This window comes from Leuciscus leuciscus, assembly GCF_965113295.1.
Source record: "Leuciscus leuciscus genome assembly, chromosome: 3".
In the NCBI taxonomy this organism is placed as follows: Eukaryota; Metazoa; Chordata; class Actinopteri; order Cypriniformes; family Leuciscidae; genus Leuciscus; species Leuciscus leuciscus.
In genome coordinates, this window is record NC_138727.1 from 55,206,074 (window position 1) to 55,226,019 (window position 19,946).

Consider the following 19,946-nt stretch of genomic DNA (forward strand, 5'->3'; position numbering starts at 1 on the left):
TTGAGTTAAACATACCAAAATAATTGACAAAAAATCCAACAGTTAATTTTATCTCAAATGTACAGTTATATTTAAGTTTTTTTCAATAAAAGAATTTAGTATTTGACTCACCAATTATTTATTTATAATACACTTAATATATTTGTGAAATTTTTATCAAAATATTTGAGAATGGAGAATTAAACTGATCTGTTTCAAGAAACAAAAATATTACTTAATTCAGTACTATTAATATATAACACACTCTTAAGAAATTGAGTAAGTATGAAGGCCTTTGATAGGATGGAGTGGTCATTCTTGTGGTCTGTTATGGAAAATATGGGTTTTGGTAAGGGTTTTATACATATGATTAAGGTCCTTTACTCTAATCCCACAGCATTAGTACTCACAGGAAAATTACTTTCCTCACCAATTGCTATCACTAGGTCTTCACGACAAGGGTGTCCTTTAAGTCCAGCTCTTTTTGCTCTCTCCCTTGAACCTCTTGCCCAGATGATTCGACAATCCACTGAGATAAAACCTATTTCCATTCACAATACTTTGCATCATGTAGCATTATATGCAGATGATGTTCTGGTTTTCAAGGAAAATCCAGTACAGTCTATTTCTAGGCTGCTGTCTGTTTGTGAAGAATTTGGCCATTTATCTGGTTTCAAGGTTAACTGGTCTAAATCTGCCCTTTTACCTTTAAATGAGTCTGCTAAAATATTGCAGTACCCACCCATTATTGCTGTTGTTCAGCATTTTAAGTATCTTGGGATACAAATTTTTCCCTCTTTGAACCACAATGTGACACACAATTTTTCAGAAGTAGGCAAGGACATCAAGAGAGATTTGGACAGATGGATCAATATGCCCAACTCTCTGCAGGCCCGAATCTCTATTGTAAAAATGAATCTTTTGCCTCGATTGAATTTTTTTTAGTTCTATGATACCCCTCTCCCCTGCTGTCAACTTCTGGAATAAAATCCATGGTAATATCTCCCAATTCATCTGGAATAGAAAAAGACCACGTTTAAAACTGGCTACTTTACGGAGGAAGAGGGTAGATGGGGGTTTGGCAGTGCCTGATTGTAAGCTCTATTTTTGGTCTTTTGTACTCCGGCCTTTGCTTGTATGGTTTAACCCGTAAACTCCTGTCTCTTGGCGCAAGATAGAAGAACATATTGTGCATCCATGGAATCTGGAAGACATCCTTTTCTCTAATGTATCAAATAAGCAATGTCGGTCCCATAGTTTCCCATCTTATTCAAACCTGGAGGTTAGTTGAATCTAGATGCAAGGTCTCCTGCAAGTGGCATATACAATCTCCCATATTTAATAATAAAGGATTGACAATTGGAGGCAGACCCATTCCTCCTTCACATTGGAGTAGGAGTGGTATTCGTCATTTGAAAGACATTTATAATGATTCTGGTTTGTGCTCTTTTCAAGACATTGCAAACTCATTCAATTTGCCAGCATCCTCATTTTTCTTTTATCTACAGCTTAGATCGGCCCTCAAAGCGTATGGTGTTCCTTGGCAGCAACCTTTGCTTGTACACCCATTGTGTAAGTTGATTATTGCTCAAGGGAATAATAGGGGCTTGGTGTCCATATTATATAACTTTATATTGGAGGCCTCTAATGCCAAACTGCCTTTAGATAGGCTATGGAGACGTGACTGCCCAAGTTTGGATCCAGGATTTAATTGGGAGGATGTTTGGGTAAATATAAAGGAGGCCTCTCGTAATCCTGACCACCAACAGATACATTTCAACTTTGTATATAGAACATATTTAACACCTCGTAAGCTCCATTTAATGAAGAGATTAACTGATCCAACCTGTACCCAATGCGTTCTGAAGGTTCCAGGCACTTTCTTACATATGATGTGGGAGTGTCCACCTGTTGCTCAATTTTGGACTCAGGTGGCATCCAGATTATCTGATCTGGTTTCAGCAACGATACCTGTAACGGTGCCTGTCCTGTTACTGAATAACCTAACAATGTTGAAACTTAATAATCAGCATAAGCGCACAGTACTAGCTGGCCTCACAGCTGCTAAAAAAAGATGATTGCATTGAGATGGAAGCCTCCTCATTCACTTTCTGTTAAATGTTGGATTCTTACATTTTTGGACGTGACTCTTCTAGAATTGTCTGCTGCTCGAGTTAATGGTGTGAATGAAAAGACTCTCTGTAACTGGAACACTGTTTCTGAGTCACTAAAAGCCTGGGTGAGATGATCTCTTTTCTTTATCTGATTTAATTCAAGTTGGTTTATTCTGTGTACTCATTAATTCAAGTTCCTAAAATTGAGTTATTCCCCTTGATGTTGTTTTTTGTTTGTATGTTTATTTTTTTTTTTTTTTTACATATTGCAATGTATATATTTTGTTTTTGTGCATGTGTACAGTATATAGATATATACATATTTTCTGTTGACTGCTGCTTGTGATTTTGAAATGCTTAATATCTTGTTGTTCTTTTTCCTTCAATAAATATTTGATCACAAAAAAAAAGAAAAGAAATTGAGTAAGTTTACTCATTTAAAACAATGCACCCCTCCCCCACCCTCTGACGTGACACAACTCAACGGTTGAGTGAGCGCGGGCTGTGTGAACTCTCTCCAGTCCAGAACAGTTCTTCACTTCTCAGCGTCGCAGAATTGGTGCATTTCCTCTGTGAAATTCAGGTCTGTGTATGTTTTATTTTATCTCTAAAATCATTACTGTGCTTTAAATCATTTCATTTAATGCAAAACAACATAGAGGTGTAATTTGTCACCTAAACGAGAGTTGCGCCTGTCTTTTTGCGTGATTGAAACGCCTTGCAGAAAACACACGACTTTATTCCTAATGATAATGAATATAATTAAAGGGATACTTCACCTCTGGAAAGATGAATGTGTATTTATAATGGGTCATTTATGTAGTAGAAATGTGAAATGATTTTTGAATTTGGAGCTTTCTAGACTGAGAAAAGCCAGAAAATGTATTTTTGGCTCATGTGGATGAAAGACAACAACTCCCAGAATGCACTTGCTCACTGCCCTACGAGGCCACTCCCAAGCCACGCCTACCGGTAAGAGCGCGCAGTTAAACAACTAGGCTAGGCTACTAGTTGACTCGAAACTTAAAAGACGCCGTTTTATCGTGAGTCTCCGTGACGAGTCTGCCCGGGATTTCGAGATCGCCCAAAATGTCCGGGATTCGGCTTTTGCGTTCTACAGTCGCCATTCATTATGTTTACTGTGGGGAGCAGGACGAGGCTGAGGGGCGCGGGAGAACGGCACGAGGCCGGTGGTGTGATTACTGATGAGCGAAGTGTAAAAATGTTTCACCAAAAAAATAATAGTTAAACTTTTTAGAGTGCAGAGGAAACATCAGACTACATTACCAGCTGAGGTCGTCTCTGGTGTGACTGTTGTACCGGTGCTGGTGGGGTTGTTAGTACTCTCTAAAAAATAATTCTGTGGCTTAGTAAATATTACAGTAATATTTACATTTATTAACTTAATAAAATCTCTGAATATTACTTTTTTTTACTTTTTAATATTTACTTAATCTTTTTTAAGTAAAGAATTTACTTAAAATTCAGATTTACTTAATCTTTTTACTTGCATTTACTCAATTCATACAGTATATTTCATTGATCTCACAGCTTTAAAATGTACTCAATTTTTTTGAGTGTAAAAATGTTTCACCAAAACAATTTAGTAAATCATAGTTAAACTTTTTAGAGTGATAACAGCTGAAAAAAAATAATGACTGATGAATACTAATGAAGTAAACACACACTAAAAAGAGCTCATGTAGATATAAGAACTCAGTCCACCTCTGATCATCTGTATCTAGATACACAAACACACTCACACACATGTTCATTTCTAGAGATCCACAAACATTCAGACAAAACACAATGCAACAGGGGAAACATCAGACTACATTACCAGCTGAGGTCGTCTCTGGTGGGACTGTTGTACCGGTGCTGGTGATGGTGTGAGTAATCTCTAAAAAAATAATTATGTGGCTTAGTAAATATTAGAGTCATATTTAACTTTATTAACTTAATAAAATCTCTGAATATATTTTACTTGATTGTTTGAGTTAAACATACCAAAATAATTGACTAAAAATCCAACAGTTAATTTTATCTCAAATTTACAGTAATATTTAAGTTTTTTTCAATAAAAGAATTTAGTATTCGACTAACCAATTATTTATTTATAATACACTTATTATATTTGTGAAATTTCAATCAAAATATTTTGAGAATGGAGAATTAAACTGATCTGTTTCAAGAAACAAACATATTACTTAATTCAGCACTATTAATATATAACTGTCACGTTTTGGGTTTGTTCTTGTCATGTTTCTGTGTCATGTCTTGTTTCCATGTCTGTCATGTGATTCCCTGTTTGTCATGTGATCCTGCCATGTCTTGTCATTGGTTAATTGTCTGATCATTGTTCACAGGTGTCCCTTGTTTTGTCATTAGTCTGTGTATTTAAGCCCTCATGTTTGCCATGTGTCTTTGTCAAGTATTGTTTCCTGTAATTCTGCTGTAGTGTAAGTTTCATGTTCATGCCATGGTTTTTGTTTTCATGCCACGTCATGTTTTTGTTTCATGTTTTATTTTAGTTACAATAAACTGCACTTGGGTTCTCATTTCTCAACTTGCCTCCAGTGGATCCCTTATTACAATAACACACTCTTAAGAAATTGAGTAAGTTTACTCATTTAAAACAGCGCACCCCTCCCCCACCCTCTGACGTGACACAACTCAACGGTTGAGTGAGCGCGGGCTGTGTGAACTCTCTCCAGTCCAGAACAGTTCTTCTCTTCTCAGCGTCACAGAATTGGTGTATTTCCTCTGTGAAATTCAGTTTTGTGTATGTTTTATTTTATCTATAAAACCATTACTGTGCTTTAAATCATTTTATTTAATGCAAAACAACATAGAGGCGTAATTTGACACCTAATGAGAGCCGCGCCTGTCTTTTTGCGTGATTGAAACGCCTTACATAAAACACACAACTTCATTCCTAATGATAATGAATATAATTAATTTGGATGCTAAAATGTCCTCAGAACTGCGCACTGTTTGTTTATTGGCAGGTTATGGAGTCAGTCCTGCGCAGTATCTTTCGGCTGTGAGTGAAACAGGACGGTGGTCTGAAGTTTGAAGTTCACCCGCAGAGCACGAGTCCGTCTCCGGCACGAGAACCAGCGCTGATCCGGTGGAAATTGGTTAACAGACTGGTTGATTACACTTGAAATAGGCTACCTGAATGTTTAAATGTTTCATTTTTACTTCTAAAATGTTTGTTAAATGAGTTTAAATGTATTGTATAGGCTACATGTTAAAACAGTGTAAAATGTGCTGTATTGCTGTACTCATCGACAATAAAGGCCGATGTCATGTATCCTGGTGGTTGTATGGAATACTATTTTACAAAGGTTTAGGGGAAATAAAAAAAGTTAATATTACTCATAAATAAAAACAGTTAATATTACTCATAAATATTGTTTTTTAAATGTTAAATTATTTCTACTCAATTTTATTTGTTAATGTACCAGATGCAGTTACTCAGATTTACTTAATCTTTTAACTTGCATTTACTCAATTCATACAGTATATTTCATTGATTTCACAGCTTTAAAATTTACTTTTTTTTTTTTTTTTTTGTAAAAATGTTTCACCAAAAAAGAATTGTTAAACTTTTTAGATTACAGAGGAAACATCAGACTACATTACCAGCTGAGGTCGTCTCTGGTGTGACTGTTGTACCGGTGCTGGTGGGGTTGTTAGTACTCTCTAAAAAATAATTATGTGGCTTTGTAAATATTACAGTAATATTTAAATTTATTAACTTAATAAAATATCTGAATATTACTTTTTTACTTAAGATTTACTTAATCTTTTTTTAAGAATTGACTTAAAATGCAGATTTACTTAATCTTTTTACTTGCATTTACTCAATTCATACAGTATATTTCATTGATCTCACAGCTTTAAAATTTACCAATTTTTTTTGAGTGTAAAAATGTTTTACCAAAAAAATTTTGTAAATCATAGTTAAACTTTTTAGAGTGATAACAGCTGAAAAAAATGATGACTGATGAATACTAATGAAGTAAACACACACTAAAAAGAGCTCATGTAGATATAAGAACTCAGTCCACCTCTGATCATCTGTATCTAGATACACAAACACACTCACACACATGTTCATTTCTAGAGATCCATAAACATTCAGACAAAACACAATGCAACAGAGGAAACATCAGACTACATTACCAGCTGAGGTCGTCTCTGGTGTGACTGTTGTACCGGTGCTGGTGGGGTTGTTAGTACTCTCTAAAAAAAATAATTATGTGGCTTAGCAAATATTACAGTAATATTTAACTTTATTAACTTAATAAAATCTCAGAATATTACTTTTTTACTTAAGATTACTTAATCTTTTTACTTGCATTTACTCAATTCATACAGTATATTTCATTGATCTCACAGCTTTAAAATTTACTCAATTTTTTTGAGTGAAAAAATGTTTCATACATTTTTTTGTAAATCATAGTTAAACTTTTTAGCTGAAAAAAATAATGACTGATGAATACTAATGAATTAAACACACACTAAAAAGAGCTCATGTAGATATAAGAACTCAGTCCACCTCTGATCATCTTTATCTAGATACACAAACACACTCACACACATGTTCATTTCTAGAAATCCACAAACATTCAGACAAAACACAATGCAACAGAGGAAACCTCAGACTACATTACCAGCTGAGGTCGTCTCTGGTGTGACTGTTGTACCGGTGCTGGTGATGGTGTGAGTAAACTCTAAAAAAAATAATTCTGTGTCTTAGTAAATATTACAGTAATATTTAACTTTATTAACATAATAAAATCTCTGAATATTACTTTTTTACTTAAAGCTGCAGTCCGTAGCTTTTTTGGGGTTAAAAATTATCCAAAATAATTTTTTGAGCAAGTACATAACCAGACAGTGTTCAGAACTCTCTGCTTGCCGTAGCTCGATTCAAAATCGTAAGCTTGTAATACTGTTTTTAATTCCAGTGTTACTGGTGGATTTCCGCGGTAAATTCGAGCATGTCTTTGCGTCATTACGTCACATCTGTGCACATAAAGAAGAGTCTCGGCTAGTAGGCTATATTGCATGTGAGGATGTTGGTGGTGGAGATTTATAGCCTTTTCTCACAGCACTTGATATAATTAAACTTATCAATTTGATGGCGGATCCAGAAAGGTTCAAATGACAATCACCGGTGACAACTGGAGATTCAGCCGTTGTAAAACGCGAAAGACTTCGGAGAAAAAAAGAGACTGCAACCGGCCCGTGCGAAAACAAGGACAAATATCGGAAGGGCATTAAATGTAGTCACGCAATGCTGATGTTGTTAACATTAACAATTTGAGAACAAAGTATAATTTGCACGGTTTGACGTGATTTGATAAGCGATCGTTAGATTTAATCGGCGTGATTTACTGCAATGCTTTTTTCCCCTTAGTTGGTCAGAACAAAAGTGGATGTTACTTACTTGTTCAGACGACATTTTCTGGTGAAAATTCTTATGTTGTCCCCTATTATGCCCCTTTTCACAAGATGTAAAATAAGTCTCTGATGTCCCCAGAGTGTGTATGTGAAGTTTTAGCTCAAAATACCCAACAGATCATTTTTTCACAGCATGTTTAAATTGTCATTTTTGGGGGCTCAGAAAAACGCGCTGTTTTAGTGTGTGCCCTTTAAATGCAAATAAGCTGCTGCTGCACTACACTGGAGCTCACAGGAGCTTCATGAGCTCGCGCTCAGTCTCAGGACAATTTCATCTCACTGAATGATGAAAATATCAGAAACTCTCAGTAACGGTGTTCATTTCGACCCGGAGTCGGACAATAATGCCTACAGAGTCAGAGTGCTGTATAGAGATGGAACAGGTATAGTTTAGTTGTTTAATTACGGTTATAACGTATTTGTCATCTGCTTGTATGTATCCACTATTAATAGCCTACAAGTCTGCTGTTTCGGACCAGGTCCGAATGATGATCAAACATATACTGATGAGTTTAATAAAGTTTATTGTACATAACACAAAAGATGAAGCGTCAGTTTTACTTCAGAAAATCACCGTAAGAGCTGAGTAAACACAGTAAGTTATAAGAAGTGCGCAAGTAGGCTTACATAAACGAATTTCGGTAGAGATGAGGGAGCATTTTCTTTAAAAACAAAATAATTTCACCTCGTCTTCAGCGGCTGCCTCAGATTTCGGGAGTAAATAGAGAGAGAGCTATGAGGATTAATACATCCAGCCACACAACACTTACAACGCTTGGGAGACATTCTCGTCAGTGCAGCAGCAGTGAACTCGATCAGGGCGGGTCTATGTTAAAACGGCAGTGTCTGTCAACACTCGTGGGCGGGGCCTGTGCTTAGTGACGTCACTAAAACAGCATTCTGAAAACAGGTCGTTGGGAGACACTGCTGATGATTTATGGGGATTAATAAAAAAGGAGTTTTTATCACTATTGGGTGGTTGTGTACACACACTGCCAACACACATTTATGTCCAAACAGCATGCAAAAGTGAATTTTGCATAATATGGGACCTTTAAGTAAAGAATTTAGTAAAGAATCTTTTTACTTGCATTTACTCAATATATATTTCATTGTTTCCTTTCGTTAGGGAACTCGCACTGCGTCGTTGAAAACACTTTGGGGAACGCTCCCTTAGCGTGCGCCTCTGAAGTATGAATGAAACTAATCCAATCCTGATTGGTGTTGCGTCATGACATAACATGTGACAGCATAACCGGATACATAAAAGTGACGCTGGCACACACACACATTAGCTTTCGCTCTTCAGCAAGCGTTCTCTGTGAAACTGTCTGTCTTATTTGGTGTTGTTTGTCTGTTGAAAAAACCTCTATATTATGGCGAGTGAAAGATACACTAGTGTGTGCCCCCCTGTCCTAGATTTCTCACAGGTGGGGACACGCATCAGTTGTGTTTACACTGTTCGCAGCACGCACAGGCAGATCTCGGGGGGGCTGCACCTGTGAACACTGTGAAGCACTCCCGATTAGAGTGCTGCGCTCCCGCATGGCTATTTTTTCTGATAATGGCCAGGCTCGCGATCCCCGCGGTTCGGGTCCCGCGTCCGTTGAGGCGGCGCGGCGGCTTAGATCATGGGGATCGCAGAAGGATCTTGCGGATAAGAACGAGACTGCCGAGGCACTTTCTCGTTCATCATCCGCAGATTCTATAACGCTCGCTCACGACGCAGAAGCCTGCGATGCGGCTTCTTCTGCCCGTGACGAGTGCCCGATGCTCGAGCTATCTGCTTCTGAGAAAGTGGATGTGCTCAGCATCAGGAGCGAGGAACATGAGTCACACTCGCTGGTGTTGTTTGTAACCCAAAAATAAGAATTGTCCCACTGCATTGCAATACAGAATCTATAGTAGCAATAAGATTTTGTGTGGGTGCGAGGCATGCACAGTCAGCTCCTGAGGGTGCTGGCTGTGTTCATTGAGAAATATCTCGACGCACACAGCCATGCGTTTCGGGTGTTTCAGCCTCGCGCCCGTTTTTTTTTTGAAAGCCAAATATATTGTGAACGACTCGAATCTCGCGTTTGCCGAGGCAGCGCGTGGATTACGAGTCTGCAATAAAAGGGACACACGCGATCTGTGAAATAATACTGTTTGGGTGCGAGGCATTCACAATCAGCTCCTGAGGGTGCTGGCAGTGTTCATTGAAAAATATCTCGGGCGCGCGTGCAAAATTCCGTGGGATGAAAGCCAAATATATTGTAACGGTTCGAATCTCGTGTTTGCCGAGGCAGCGTGTAGATTACGAGACCGTATAAATAAATATTAAAACAGTATTGTCTGGTGATTATGGCTGCATTTAATTTTATGGAATTAAAATGATGGAATTGAAATGATGGAATATATTATCTGACTTTAAAAAGGTAGATATTTTAATTCAGCCTACCATCCAGACCGTGTTTCACTTATCCAGTGTTTTTGGTTGCATTTAATTCTGAGGAATCAAAATGATGAGCAGCGAACGTCGAAAATTGTTTTCCCTGCCGGTCCTCCGGGTATCGAAAACGAGACGAAGATGGCTGTCCCCCCGTGGAGGGACGAGCGAGAATCGCTCCTCCACGGAGCCCTCAGGGAATCGATGTTTGTATCCAGCGTCAAGTGCGCTTCGGGGCGCATCGGTTTTCAGTGAATGCACGCTGTAGTGCCCGCCCAAAAGGCTTGCGGCCAGGCAGTGTTCACGTCCGCACATCGGAAACAGGGCTCTGAGGAGCTTCCTCCCAGACATCAAAGGTTACCACATCTTGATACGTTCGGACAATACATCAGTAGTAGCGTATCTGAACCGACAAGGGGGACTCAGATCGCACCCTCTATCCAGATTGGCGCATCAGATTATTTTATGGTCCCAAGGGAAAATATTATCTATAAGAGCAATAAATGTCCTGGGGGTTCAGAATCAGGGAGCAGACATCCTGTTGAGGCAGGGGCTGAGGCCCGGGGAATGGAGACTCCATCCAGAGGTGGTGGAGCTGATATGGCAGAGGTTTGGACCAATGGAAGTGGATCTGTTTGCGTCTCAAGGGACGTCCCACTGTCCACTTTGGTTCTCCCTCACTCATCCAGCCCCGCTGGGGTTGGATGCCATGGTACAGATCTGGGAGTCCTGGAGAGGGTCCGTCAGGAGGGCATCAGTCTTCTTCTGGTAGCCCCGAGTATGGTTTTTGGACTTAATTTCACTCCTGATAGCTCCGCCATGGCAGATTCCTCTGAGGAGGGATCTGTTGTCTCAGGCGGAGGGCACTATATTCCATCCTCGCCCGGAGCTGTGGAAATTATGGGTCTGGCCTTTAAGGGGGCTCAGTACCTAGATGCTGTCTATCATCTGGGGTGGTCGAAACCATACTTATCTCTAGGGCTCCGTCTACTAGGAGATTATATGGCCTCAAATGGAATGTTTTTCCACTTGGTGTAGAGAACATGAGTTAGGTCCAGCTAACTGCCCAGTGGCTTCAGTTCTGGAGTTTCTTCAAGATCGTTTCTCTACGAATTTCTCCCCGTCCACACGTAAAGTGTACGTGGCTGCCATTGCGGCGTTCCATGCACCACTGAATGTTGGGCCTTTGGGGAGGCACCAACTGGTCATGGTACATGGAGGATGAGACTGACAGTCAGGTCCAGGGTTCCTTCCTGGTACCTGGCGGTGGTTCTCGAAGGGCTATCCCTGGCTCCCTTCGAATCCCTTCAGTCGGCTTTGCCTAGGACCTCACGTTCTAGATAGCCTTTCTCTTAGCTGCTTCTTATAAGAGACTGGGAGATCTCCAAGCCCTGGCATTAACGCCAGCTTGCTTGGGGTTTGCCCCGGCGGAATTAAGGCCATCCTGCATCCAAGACCCAGCTATGTGCCTTAAGTGCAATTTAACATGGCTAGGTCCATGGTCCTGCAAGCATTTCATCCTCCACCACATGTGTCGGCAGAAGAGAAGAGGTTCCTTGCTCTGCCAGTCAGAGTTTCGAGTATTACCTTGAGAGGTCCTCTTCTTGGGGGAGGTCGGACTTACTGTAGTGTGTGTTTTGGATCACCTAATAAGGGGCTCCCGGTTAAACAAACCATAAGTAGGCCTACAAGGTGCGCAATTTGCCTTCACCTTTGACCGTAAGGGCTCATTCTACTAGAGGCATGGTGTCCTCTAGAGCCCTCCTCTCGGGAGTGCCCCTCCAGGAGATCTGTGAGGCAGCCGGTTGGGCTACCTCACACATTTTTTCAGGTTTTATAGTCTGCACCTCTCTTGTACGCCTGGCGCACGTATGCTCTAGTCCTAGCTGAGTGCCTTAGATCAGTTTCACTCTAGGGCAGGCCTTTTTCGGTGCGTGGCCTAGTGGGCATTCGTTCCCCAAAGTGTCGTTTTCAACGACGCAGTGCGAGTTCCCTAACGAAAGGGAACGTCTCGGGTTACGACTGTAACCCTTGTTCCCTGAGGAGGGAACGAGACACTGCGTCGTCTTGCCACAGCCCTCGATGCCTAGGAGCGGCTTGCTTCATCGCGAGGCTAATGTGTGTATGTGCCAGCATCACTTTTATGTATCCGGTTATGCCGTCACGTTACGTCATGATCAGGATTGATCAGGATTGGATTAGTTTCATTCATACTTCAGAGGCGCACGCTAGGGGAGCGTCCCCAAAGTGTCGTTTTCAATGACGCAGTGTCTCGTTCCCTCCTCAGGGAACAAGGGTTACAGTCGTAACCCGAGACGATTTCACAGCTTTCAAATTTACTAAATTTTTTTGAGTGTAAAAATGTTTCACCCAAAAAATTGAGTAAATCATAGTTACATTTTTTAGAGTGATAACAGCTAAAAAAAATAATGACTGATGAATACTATTGAATTAAACACACACTAAAAAGAGCTCATGCAGATATAAGAACTCTGTCCACCTCTGATCATCTGAATCTAGATACACAAACACACTCATACACATGTTCATTTCTAGAGATCCACAAACATTCAGACAAAACACAATGCAACAGGGGAAACATCAGACTACATTACCAGCTGAGGTCGTCTCTGGTGGGACTGTTGTACCGGTGGTGGTGGGGTTATGAGTAGTATCTAAAAAATAATTATGTGGCTTAGTAAATATTACAGTAATATTTAACTTTATTAAAGTCCCTGTAAAGGCAATTCTAAAAAAAAATTCTAAACACATTAGAAATGTTAGAAATGTTTTGCTAAAACATATTACAAAGACTGTGAACTGTGAAGTACTGAATTGTGGAGTTAGACCGTTAAACAGTTTTTCACCATTGCTGTATTCCGGATTTTTTGGGCGGGGCTAAAACGGGGGCTCGATGACGTACTGAAGCCCCTGAGCTCCTGGACACGCCCCTACTTGATGACGCACTGAAGCCCCTGACGCTGTCCCCTCCCCTAACAATATAAATAGAGCATATTCACATCAGTTTGCCGATCCCGAGTTTATATGATATCTATGGTTACTACAGCCTACAGTTTGCTAGCTAGCTATGCCTCATCACGGAAATGCATATAACCTGGATGCGATCACGTACAAAACAGATCAGTGTCCTTATTTAAATTTCCGAAAAACTAACGTATCACATCAACAAGAGGTGGATTAATTTTGTGAAGTGCCACCTTGATGGAGAGCTGAGGATCACCGCCAAAACCTGCCTCTGTAGTGATCATTTTACACGGGATAGTTTTATAAACTTTCGTCGGAGACAACTGGGATTCACTGATAATCCACTGTTACTGGTGAATGGGGCCGAGCCGACTATCTCCCGCCTCGCCCTTTATCATCCCGTCGCGCCGACAACTGGTGCCATCGTTGGCAGTGCCTGCCGACCAATGAGTGTAAGTTGTTGCCTTGTGTGCTTATGTTATAATTATAGTAGGTAGTCCAGGGTCGAACATGTATGGCTTTGTAAAGGAGCATCCATTCCGGCTGTAGCGAGTGGGCGTGGTTTCAGCGCAGCCAGCGGACACGCCCCCAGCGTTTGAGAGCAGAGACTCCTGCTCATTTTTTCAAGATTTTGATAGCTTATTTTATGTACTTGCCGGCTTTTTTTTTTTCATTCAAATTTGGCTGGGTGGCTAATAACGAATTTTTCTGTGGTGTGACAAACTCAGAACACATACTTAATTTTGACTTTACAGGGACTTTAACTTAAAAAAAAAAAAAACTCTGAATATCGTTTACTTGACTGTTTGAGTTAAACATACTAAAATAATTTACTAAAAATCCAACAGTTAATTTTATCTCAAATGTACAGTTATATTATTTTTTTTTCAATAAAATAATTTAGAATTTGACTAACCAATTATTTATTTATTATACACTTAATATATTTGTGAAATTTCAATAAAAAATTTTGAGAATGGAGAATTAAACTGATCTGTTTCAAGACACAAAAATATTACTTAACTCAAATTAAAATTATTAATATTTAACACACTCTTAAAGCTACACTGATTTTCTCCCATCTAGCGGTGAAATTGTATATGACTACCGACTGAATATTACTTTCTAGCCCCTCCCATTCCGAGGGCGTTTTAACTCCTACGGTGGCTGTATTATTTCAAATCTACCGGCAGTCGCGAGGAATCTCCCCCTCGCATTCATCACGGTGCCCCTGAGTGTAAAAACGCGAAGGGCGAAGCTTGAATTTCCAGGTATGTCCCTCTTTGGCTAATGTATTTTCAAGATGGAGGCGCAACATGGCTTCCTCCATTCGAGCGACTCACTCGTATGTATTCTAAATGGCAGATTCTACGCTCACGAGAATACTTGATTAGTTGGTAGAAGTAATTACACATTGATGTGCACATATAATTTTGAAAGAACAAAGTGTTTTTTGCTAAGAATCAACTTAAAAAATTACACAGTGTAGCTTTAAGAAATTGATTAAGTTTACTCAATTAAAACAATGCACCCCTCCCCCACCCTCTGACGTGACAACTCAACGGTTGAGTGAGCACGGGCTGTGTGAACTCTCTCCAGTCCAGAACAGTTATTCTCTTCTCAGCGTCGCAGAATTGGTGTATTTCCTCTGTGGGAAATTCAGGTTTGTGTATGTTTTATTTTATCTATAAAATCATTACTGTGCTTTAAATCATTTTATTTAATGCAAAACAACATAGAGGCGTAATTCGACACCTAAACGAGAGTCGCGCCTGTCTTTTTGCGTGATTGAAACGCTTTGCAGAAAACACACGACTTTATTCCTAATGATAATGAATATAATTAAAAGGAGACTTCACCTCTAGAAAGATGAATGTGTATTTAAAATGGGTCAAACAGATTCACCAATCGGAATGAATTCAGTTAGATTGAAACAAAAGGAGTGCATGTAAACAATGAATGGCGACCGTAGAAAGCAAAAGCCGAATGCTGGACATTTTGGACGATCTCGACGGCCGGACATGTCCGGGAAAAAGAGGATGGTAAACCCTACTACTCATCATTCTCCACAGAACAAGAGCCTGTTAGCTTAGCTTCCAAAAAAAGATGGCTGACACTATTTGTACATTCTGTGAGTGAGATCCCACTCCCTGTGGGCGGGTTGAAAACATGCGGGACGGCCCCTCCTACTGGCTGTAGTCTCTAGCCGCTGGCCAAAAAATCCTCCTATGACGCAAAATTATGATTTTTGCGTCATCAGAGGATTTTTTTCCAGACAAAAAATACATAAATCTCTCGTCTCACGGGGATATGAGTGAGGGAAGCACGGTAATTCGAAAATACTTTAGGTTTTCTACTGATACAAAGCTTAATGCTAAATGCTGAAGTATCCCTTTAATTTGGATGCTAAAATGTCCTCAGAACTGCGCACTGTTTGTTTATTGGCAGGTTATGGAGTCAGTCCTGCGCAGTATCTTTCGGCTGTGAGTGAAACGCAGGACGGCGGTCTGAAGTTCGAAGTTAACCCGCAGAGCACGAGTCCGTCTCCGGCACGAGAACCAGCGCTGATCCGGTGGAAATTGGTTAACAGACTGGTTGATTACACTTGAATTAGGCTACCTGAATGTTTAAATGTTTCATTTTTACTTCTAAAATGTTTGTTAAATGAGTTTAAATGTAGGCAATATTGTATAGGCTACATGTTAAAACTGTGTATAATTTGCTGTATTGCTCATCGACAATAAAGGCCAATGTCATGTATACTGGTGGTTGCATGGAATTTTATTTTACAAAGGTTTAGAGGAAATAAAAAAAAATATATATATATATATTACTCATAAATAAAAACAGTTAATATTACTCATAAATATTGTTTTTTAAATGTTAAATTATTTCTACTCAATTTTATTTGTTAATGTACCAGATGCAGTTACTCAGATTTACTTTTTTACAGATTTAATCTTTTTACTTGCATTTACTCAATTCATACAGTATATTTCATTGGTTTCACAGCTTTAAAATTTACTCAATTTTTTTGAGTGTAAAAATGTTTCACCAAAAAAATTGAGTAAATCATAGTTAAACTTTTTAGAGTGATAACAGCTGAAAAAAAAAAGATGACTGATGAATACTAATGAAGTAAACACACACTAAAAAGAGCTCATGTAGATATAAGAACTCAGTCCACCTCTGATCATCTGTATCAAGATACACAAACACACTCATACACATGTTCATTTCTAGAGATCCACAATCATTCAGACAAAACACAATCCAACAGAGGAAACATCAGACTACATTACCAGCTGAGGTCGTCTCTGGTGGGACTGTTGTACCGGTGCTGGTGGGGTCTTTTTGAGTAGTATCTAAAAAATAATTATTTGGCTTAGTAAATATTACAGTAATATTTAACTTTATTAACTTAATAAAATCTCTGAATATTACTTTTTTACTTTAAGCTGCAGTCCGTAGCTTTTTGGGGTTCAAAATAATCCAAGTGTCATTTTTAACACATCTCTTTTTAGAGTGAAAGACAGTCTCAAAAACACAGTTAGAAACCACCCCTGTTTTCCACTATTACAAACATGTCACCCATCCCGTCAACGTGCGGGACGGGGCTTTTCTCCTCTGATTTTTTATGATGTTCAAAGCGTTTCTAAGGCTACGCTCAGACTGTCAGTCCAAATCTGATTTTTGTGCATATATGATTGAAATCCGATCAGAATTAGCTGATGTGAACAGCAAATTTATCTAAATCTCCGGTTCTGCCGCTGCCACAGAAGACGCAGTAGTCCAGCGTGTCGGATACACATTTCCATGTTGTTAAATAAGACAACATCTGTATTGCAAACCCCTCCATGTTGCTGTTGTTGTATGTGTCGTATGCCTACTAACCCTAACCCTAACAATGCAGATATTCCCGAAACAATCAGAACACAAACACATTCTTCATCTTTAAATATAGACAGACATGGAGACACAAATATCATGAGTGTGTAGAAAGAGCTCATGTGAATATTATAATAATAATAATTACTTGCACAATATCCAAGACTGCAGAGAGTTGGACTAACCAGCTCATAGACATAATAATTGCCTGGACAGGCTTTGACTTTAATGGGAAAATACCCGTAATAGCAGCAGTAACTCCCATCATTACCACAGACATCTCGAGTGACGACTGCATCTGTTACTGTTGGGTGTTACTGTTTTTTTTCGTCAGTTTTTTTCATTTATTTTTTTACAATGTATTTTACTGGTAGAGTAAGTATTTTATTCTTCTGACACAAGCACAGATCTACAATAAACTTAGGCTTAGGATGATTTTGGGAAATGCAGCCCTGATCTGTAGCCTACATACATTCGAAAATATTCAGAAAATAAGCCAATAGAGACACAGTGTGTAACATTACCAGGTGAGATGGTCACTGGTGTGACAGTTGTAGAGCTGGTGTTAATGCTGCCAGTGTCTGAAAGTTTGGATGAATAGTGATTAATGAACAGAGACACAAATATCATGAGTGTGTAGAAAGAGCTCATGTGAATATAATTACCTGCACAGTATGCTGAATCACAGAGAGTTGGACTAACCAGCTCATAGACATAATAATTGCCTGGACAGGCTTTGACTTTAATGGGAAAAGACCCGGACATGCAGCAGTAACTGTCATAGTAACTGCTCCAGTAACCGCAGACATCTCGAGTGACGACTCCATCTGTTACTGTTGGGTGTCCACCACGTATCCACAGTTGGATATCAGTGCCACAGCTGGACTGAGCAACACACGTGTCTGGGATATGAGCGCTAGTGTTGTTAATGAAGAGACGATACCAGCCGCTCCAGGAGACAGACCTGTCACAGTTGTAGGAGTTTGATGTATAAGTATTATTGATGGATCTCCATGGATTGTCCAGCACAGTGTAGTTGTAGCAGGGGTCTACAGAGAGATAAACTTATGAAAACACCAATATGAAGTCATAGTTTAAATATAAATATGTTCATGAAAACACATTATATATACTGTATTATACATATACAGTATGTGACCCTGGATCACAAAACCAGTCATAAGTCGCACGGGTGTATTTGTGGCAATAGACAACAATACATTGTATGGGTCAAAATGATCGATTTTTATTTTATGGCAAAAATCATTAGGATATTAAGTAAAGATCATGTTCCATGAAGATATATTGTAAATTTCCTACCTTAAATATATCAAAAATGTATTTTTGTGAGTGGATGCAGCAAAATCGCCAACAGAAATGGACAACTTTAAAGGTGATTTTCTCAATGTTTCTATTTTTTTGCACCCTCAGATTCCAGATTTTAAAATAGTTGTATCTCGACCAAATATTGTCCTATCCTAAAAAAAAAAAACATACATCAATGAAAAGCTTATTTATTCAGCTTTCATGTGATGTATAAATCTCAATTTAAAAAAAAATGTACCCATAAGACTGGTTTTGTGGTCCAGGGTCACATGTTATATTATAAATTAAATATATATCTTATAAACACATTATGAAAACACCAGTACAAAGGTATAGTCTCAATATAAATATTTACAAAATACAATTCCCAAATGCATAACCTAATTGATATGCACAGAATTGTATTCCCAAATGCAAAACGTGGTCACAATTTTTTTAAATAATTTTACATTTCCTGCATTTGCAAATTGTCACATATTTGTAAATCACCCTGAATTTCTCTGTAAATATTTTGGGTTGTTTTTTTTAACCCAAAATAAAAGGATGGAAGAAAAAAAGATTATCCCATTAGATGTGTTTTTAATCCGGCCAATCATAACAGGCCATGCTCATCCGTACAGAGTTGATGAATGAGAGATGTGTGAGCAATGGTGAGGTCAAATGAAACAATCATTCATCAACATCTAAACCTCTGTTAATTCTCAATAAGATCTTCTGTAGACGTCTGACAGAAATAAAGTCAGTCTGGTTAGTAATAAGTGAAGCTGGTAATGCTGCTTGTGGAGTTGTTTAATCTTCAGATCTTCAGAGAGTTAATGTCTTTATCTTCAGTTCATCTAAGGCTGTGTCTGAAGAAAGTTGTAGTTTGTGTTCTTATTACTCTTTTGAAAGATGATTGAGAGAATGTTTCAGGAACATCACACTAACCTTTAAATAACATTTTGGACATTTGATTAATGTATAAATGTATATTTTTTATGTTCCCAGAACCAACACTGAATATTTGGAGAACGTTCTTGTATCTAAACTCTGTTTGCTGGGAAGCTTTGTGGTTTATTATAAAATAAACATGTATTTAAATAACGCTGACACATGAGCAAGACATACAATAATGACCCTGAGAAATCACTGTATGGATTAACAAATCAACTGGAGGCAACAATATGTTGCTACTGTATTTTCTACAGTAAAGTATTGGTAACAACAACTGACGTTTTTATTTAATTACAGTGATGCAGTAAATATTTCATTCTTCTGACACACACACACACACATCTATCCAATGATACAGAGCGGCGTTTCCTAAAAGCATCGTAAGCCTAAGTTGATCATAGAGACCATTGTGTCAGTTGTTCTACGATCAACTTAGGTTTGTGATGCTTTTGTGAAGTGCAGCCCTGATCTGTAGCCTACATACATTAGAAAACATTCAGAAAATAAGCCAATAGAGACACAGTGTGTAACATTACCAGGTGAGATGGTCACTGGTGTGACAGTTGTAGAGCTGGTGTTAATGCTGCCAGTGTCTGAAAGTTTGGATGAATAGTGATTAATGAACAGAGACACAAATATCATGAATGTGCAGAAAGAGCTCATGTGAATATAATTACCTGCACAGTATGCTGAACAGTAGTAGAAACCAGTTGGACTAACCAGCTCATAGACATAATAATTGCCTGGACAGGCTTTGACTTTAATGGGAAAAGACCTGAACATGCAGCAGTAACTGTAAGCGTAACCGCAGACATCTC

General features: G+C 38.9%; 2 protein-coding genes across 2 annotated transcripts in view; one reads left to right on the top strand and one right to left on the bottom strand.

The window, feature by feature from the left end:
* The window catches only part of LOC309493775 (uncharacterized protein), a 111,553-nt gene that overhangs the window by 60,006 nt on the left and 31,601 nt on the right, over positions 1 to 19,946 (top strand). The gene's annotated exons all lie outside the window — the stretch shown is intronic.
* Positions 1 to 19,946, bottom strand: part of LOC309493637 (uncharacterized protein) — a 186,651-nt gene that overhangs the window by 33,209 nt on the left and 133,496 nt on the right. The window contains exons 6-13 of the mRNA XM_082162791.1: positions 19,806 to 19,946; positions 19,665 to 19,721; positions 17,535 to 17,918; positions 17,394 to 17,450; positions 6,776 to 6,835; positions 5,742 to 5,801; positions 3,934 to 3,993; positions 3,381 to 3,440 (exon numbers count right to left, since the gene is read on the bottom strand). The exon at positions 19,806 to 19,946 is cut by the window's right edge and continues 234 nt beyond it. Of these exons, the coding sequence (XP_082018917.1) occupies positions 3,381 to 3,440; positions 3,934 to 3,993; positions 5,742 to 5,801; positions 6,776 to 6,835; positions 17,394 to 17,450; positions 17,535 to 17,918; positions 19,665 to 19,721; positions 19,806 to 19,946 (879 nt within the window). The remainder of the gene's footprint in view (positions 1 to 3,380; positions 3,441 to 3,933; positions 3,994 to 5,741; positions 5,802 to 6,775; positions 6,836 to 17,393; positions 17,451 to 17,534; positions 17,919 to 19,664; positions 19,722 to 19,805) is intronic.